This window comes from Colobus angolensis, unplaced genomic scaffold (assembly GCF_000951035.1).
Source record: "Colobus angolensis palliatus isolate OR3802 unplaced genomic scaffold, Cang.pa_1.0 Scaffold18, whole genome shotgun sequence".
Taxonomy (NCBI): Eukaryota; Metazoa; Chordata; class Mammalia; order Primates; family Cercopithecidae; genus Colobus; species Colobus angolensis.
The window spans coordinates 9998415-10003969 of record NW_012114932.1 but is presented as its reverse complement, the minus strand read 5'-3'; the positions used below and the strand labels follow the sequence as shown (position 1 = coordinate 10003969).

Here is a 5555-nt window from a genome sequence, read left to right as displayed (position 1 = left end):
ATAAACATGTGACACATTATAGTTTTATCTCTGCACCATCACTGAGTCTTGTTGAGGAAAAAGTTTTATAAACAGTTGGTTGACAGTACAATTAGGCAAAGAGATAAAATCCAACCTAATCAACTTGAGAACTTGGTTCCGTATTTTTCTAAAGAATATGCCTTAATGGCTTGTGTTCTCTGTTGTAACCATGACTAGTATAACTATTCTTAATTCTAAATAAAGTTTTTCCAAAATTCTTACAAAATTTACCTCAAATGCAGGTCTTAAGAAATATTAAACTTTACTTTTTTATTGTAAAGAGAATAAAAAATGTTCAGCAGGAGACCATTTAAAAGATCATTCAGTCATATTAAAAGTAAATGCGGGCTGGGCACAGTGGCTCATGCCTGTAATCCCAGCACTTTGGGAGGCAAAGGCGGGTGGATCACTTGGGGTCAGGAGTTCGAGACCAGCCTGACCAATGCAGTGAAACCCCGCCTATCCTAAAAATACAAAATTAGACGGGTGTGGTGGCACAACCCTGTAATCCCAGCTACTTGGGAGGCTGAGGCAGGAGAATCGCTTGAACCCAGGAGGCAGAGGTTGCAGTGAGCCAAAATCATACCACTGCACTCCAGCCTGGGTGACAGAGCAAGACTCCATCTCAAAAAAAAAAAAAAGGTCAGTGGTTTGGGAGTGGTGGCTTACACCTGTAATCTTAGCACTTTGGGAGGCTGATGCGGGAGGATCACTTGAGCCCAGGAATTCAATACCAGTTTGTGCAACACAGCAATGACGCATCTCTACAAAAAAATTACAAAATTAGCTGGGCAAGGTAGTACTCATCAGTAGTTCCAGCTACTTGGGAGGCTGAGGTGGGAGGACCACCTGAGCCCAAGAATTCAAGGTTACAGTGAGCCATCATCACACAACTGCACTCCAGCCTCAGGTGACAGAGTAAGACCCTGGATCTAAAATATAGAAACAAATAAAAGTAAATATATGAAATGGGTGGTTTTTAAATGTAAAATACACCTCAGTAGAGTTGCTTTAAAAAAGTAAACAGATGGAGAATTTCTGGTACTTTTTAGCTGTTCATCACCCAAGATAAATACATGTATATGTGTATATAAACACACACACACACTTTTGAGATGGAGTCTCACTCTGTCACCCAGGCTGGAGTACAATGGCATGATCTCAGCTCACTGCAACCTCTGCCTCCTGGGTTCAAATGATTCCCCTGTCTCAGCCTCCTCAGTAGATGGGATTACAGGCACCCAACACCCCATCTGGCTAATGTTTGTATTTTTAGTAGAGATGGGGTTTCGCCATGTTGGCCAGGCTGGTCTTGAACTGCTGACCTCAAGTGATCCACCCACCTTGGCCTCCCAAAGTGCTGGGATTACAGGCGTGAGCCACCATGCCAGGCCACATTTTGTTTTGAGATGGGATCTTGCTCTGTCGCCCAGGCTGGAGTGCAGTGGTGTGATCATAGCTCACTGCAGCTTCAATCTCCTGGGCTCAAGCAATTCTCCTGCTTCGCCCTCCTGAGTTGCTGGGACTACAGATGCACATAACCACGCCCAGCTAATTCTTTCATTTTTTGTAGAGGTGGGTCTTGCTATGTTGCCCAGGCTGTCTCAAACTTAGCCTCAAGCAATCCTCCCACTTCGGCCTCCCTAAGTGCTGGGGATTACAGGTGTGAGGCCCAGCTGCAAAATAAATATTGAAGGCAGAGGGTCATGATCTCCAATGCCTAAATGAATCAGGCAAGGGAAGGTAAACTTATGCCTGTGTATCTAAAGTAGACAGCTGCTGGTTAGCTCTGATGGATTGTTGCCACCAGGTGTACAGCTAGGGATTCCCAATCTTTTAATTTCTCAAAAGAAATGGAAATATAGATTCTTATGAATTAAAACATTGGCAATACTGTCTGAGTCAAGGAGAATGCATTTGTAGATCAAATCTACTCCAAGGCCACCATTCTGCAAACTGCACAGACGAATACCTTGGATGCACTTATTTGTTCTTTCTTGTGTAAGATATATTTCACAAGACAAAGTTTAAAAATGAATATTAAAAATACATTTTGAAAAATACCTTAGTAAAAAACCCTGATGGGCGAGAAAAGCTTTTGTAATGAGTATGCTTAGCTTTCTTTGTGAATCAAATAGCCTGGAAATTTACAACTATGTCAAAGAAAGTGACACAACAACTTGGATCTGAAGTGACTTTCTGGAACCAAAACTGCCCATACTCCAAAGTAACTCACAGTCCGAGCTAGGAAAAATTCACAGCCCAGCAATGTGAGCACATCAGGGGCTAACTACTAAGGACAATGGTTTTCAAAGTCAGTGACTGAGCAAAGTTATTCTTATAATAAAATAATCATTTTAATGAAGTATTTGAAATAATTTTAAACATCTGATCAGTAAGATTATACATAAATGAGTATGCTGCACTTTACAAAAAATAAAGGTAAGCATTTAAATATACAAAAACAACTTTGGATAAAGATCTCTTCTTAAAGTACTCCTTTAACATACACATAATTTATAGCATTTTACATAACTTGCTGAAACAAAAAAAAGTGGCCAATTTAAAATTTACTATAGTGTAGAATGTGGCCATAACAGTCCCAATGGGAAGAACAGGATGAAGAATAACATACGTGAGGTGGTTTTTTTTCCTCTGAATTCTTATAAGTATAGCATTTCCCATTTCTGAAATACCTTTTTGGAGGATTCAATCATTTTTTTCTGTATGTGATTCTAACTACAGTGATTATTTTTCACCAGCTGGATTCCACACACGTGGAATTTTCTTTTCTTTTCTTTTTTTTAAAGAGGGTTTGCTTTGTCCATCAGCTTCTTCCTCAGGTGAACACATATAACTTGCTTCTCATATTCAGAGCTCATATCCCGAAGAGTGAGATACTGACAATATCTTTTTAAGTACAGAATCCAACATAAAGTCCTATTGTTAAAAATGTCTCATCATCAATTAGGATTTTTTAAATGTGCCAACATGCTTAAAACTTAGGATAACTAAAATACATGATGACAGAAGGAACTACAAAAATTATCCTTCTTGGGATTTAAAACAATACAAAACAAAAAATAACATTTTCCTTTCAAAATACTATAATTTGAAAACATCTGGTACATTCTCCTTTCTGGTTGTGCTGTGATTTTTTTCCCCATCAACAAAACATGTACCAATTGTTTTGGAGTTCCGATTCTACCTCTTCCCCTCTTGGGCATATGAAGCACATTTCCTGTTTTATGATACCATTTTCACATTCCCCTCATCAGTTTGAAGGCAATGCCTTAACGTTCCTTCTAATACTTTGCACCTTTTCCATTTTCTCAACAAGATACATTGGTAGATTTAATTTTAAGGTTTCCCTGATAAGGATGTCCCCTCACTTGGTACCAGAAATGGCATATGGTGATGTGAAGCAGAGAATTAGCAATCCCAGGCTCAATCTATCAACATTTGTCTCGTTTTGACAACACTGGAACTCAGCCGACCAAAGTCACCACAGGCCCTACTCTGTGGCCTGTCATGTACAGAAGGTGACTGTCATAGTTAGCTAAGCAACTTCTGATTCCTGCCCAGAAAACCTACCACTTTGGGATAGGTTCAGTGTAGAATGACATAGTCATTCTTGTATTTTCTTATGCCTCTTCCTTTCTCCTGCATCTCAATGCATGCCGTATTAGGGAAGGACACCTCACCTGCTACAATTCGGCAGATGAGGCAGGTAGTAACAAACAGGGCCTTAACTTGCTTTAATTTAATGCACAGATGGGCAGATGCCTAATTTTGTGCAAAGTGTATTTCATAACTGATTTTCAGAAGACAAAGATGAATTTGAGTCTGTAAGAGCCCCATGGGATGGATAGGTAAGAGTTAATATAGTTTCTAACTGTAAACAATGCTCTTTCAATGTTGGTGATTATTTTCCAGAAATTGAAGTTTCAGGACAGTGCAACAATGCTCTTTGTGTCTTCTTTGGCAGTAAATAGCAAGGATCTGGATGGAGAGTGGAGTGGTCACTTCAGAAGGGCCAGGTATAGAGCTCGAGAATACTTCATCTCCCTTTCCTGTTCCATACAAAATATCAAGTCCCTGAGGCAGATTCTCGTGATTCTTGGACGATGCAACTGTTTGGTGGCTGTCAGGCTGGATGTCCCAGAAGCAAGAAGGTTGTCTTTTAAGCCCTAAAAATAATAAAAGGAAAAGCAATTTGAAATAAAAATCTTTCATAAAGGGAAAGCCTGACAATTCTAGCAGGTAAGAGCCCACTACCCCCTGGTCACTGGGTTAGGTACTGGAGATAATAGAATGATGAAGACCTAACCCCGTCCTCCAGCAGTCAGCCTCAAATGGCCACTAAACCTATCACCTGAGCTCATTCATTCTTTCCTTCTCACCTGCAGCATGGCAATAGCCTCTGAAGTGGTTTCTCCATTTCCAGGCTCTACTTGGCTCCATTCTTTCCAGTGCATTGCAGGCCAGACTTTCGCTCTTTAAAGGCCTTACACAAATCTTTTGAGAGTGATAGATGTGTTTATCACTTCGATTGTGGTGATGATTTCATAGCTGTATGCATACATAAAAATCTATCAAATGTATACTTTAAATGTATGCAGTCTTTTGTATGTCAGTAATAAAAAATAACAATGAAGGCCTTTCATTGTTCAGATCCCACCAAGCCATGGTTCCAAAATCTTCAATGGTTCCCCATTGCTCAGAGAAGCTTCTTGAGAACCACGCTGAGCACTTTTCATATATTATCTCTTTTCTGTCATACAAAATTGCAGCCAGTTTGATGAGCACTGCCCCTATTTATCAAATGAGGAAACTGAGCTTAGACAGGTTAAGCAATCTGTTCAAGGTCACATAGCAAAGTTGAGCTGTGACTCAGTTTCTAATTTGATTTAAAGTAAATGCTCTGGTTGGGCACGGTAGCTCACGTCTGTAATCACAGCACTTTGGGAGGTCGAGGTGAGCGGATCACCTGAGGTCAGGAGTTTGAGACCAGCCCGGCCAACATGGTGAAACCCCGTCTCTACTAAAAATAAAAAAATTAGCTGGGTGTGGTAGCGCGTGCCTGTAATCCCAGCTACTAGGGAGGCTGAGGCAGGAAAATTGAACCCGGGAGGCGGAGGCTGCAGTGAGCTGAGATCGTGCCACTGCATTCCTACCTGGACAACAGAGCAAGACTCTGTCTCAAAAAAATAAAAATAATAAAAATAAAGTAAGTGATCTTAACCACTGTGCTATATCATCCACCATATCACATATAAACCCATCACCCTGGCTTCCTTCTCTCCAGCCTCACTTCCCATTGCTCCTTTACAAGGCATCTTAACTGCAGCCACAATAGGCAGAGATTAGCAAAGAGGCCATTCTAGGCCAATCTACTCATCTTTTTTTTTTGTTGTTGAGACGGAGTCTCACTGTGTCGCCCAGGCTGGAGTGCTGTGGCCGGATCTCAGCTCATTGCAAGCTCTGCCTCTCAGGTTTACGCCATTCTCCTGCCTCAGCCTCCCGAGTAGCTG

General features: G+C 40.9%; 1 protein-coding gene across 2 annotated transcripts in view; it reads right to left on the bottom strand.

The window, feature by feature from the left end:
* Positions 1-2356: 2356 nt before the first annotated feature.
* The window catches only part of TAF4B (TAF4b RNA polymerase II, TATA box binding protein (TBP)-associated factor, 105kDa), a 167331-nt gene continuing 164132 nt past the window's right edge, over positions 2357-5555 (bottom strand). For both annotated transcript variants that reach the window (XM_011939288.1, XM_011939289.1), the window contains exon 15: positions 2357-4211. In XM_011939288.1, the coding sequence (XP_011794678.1) occupies positions 4044-4211 (168 nt within the window). In that variant the 3' untranslated portion in view covers positions 2357-4043. The remainder of the gene's footprint in view (positions 4212-5555) is intronic.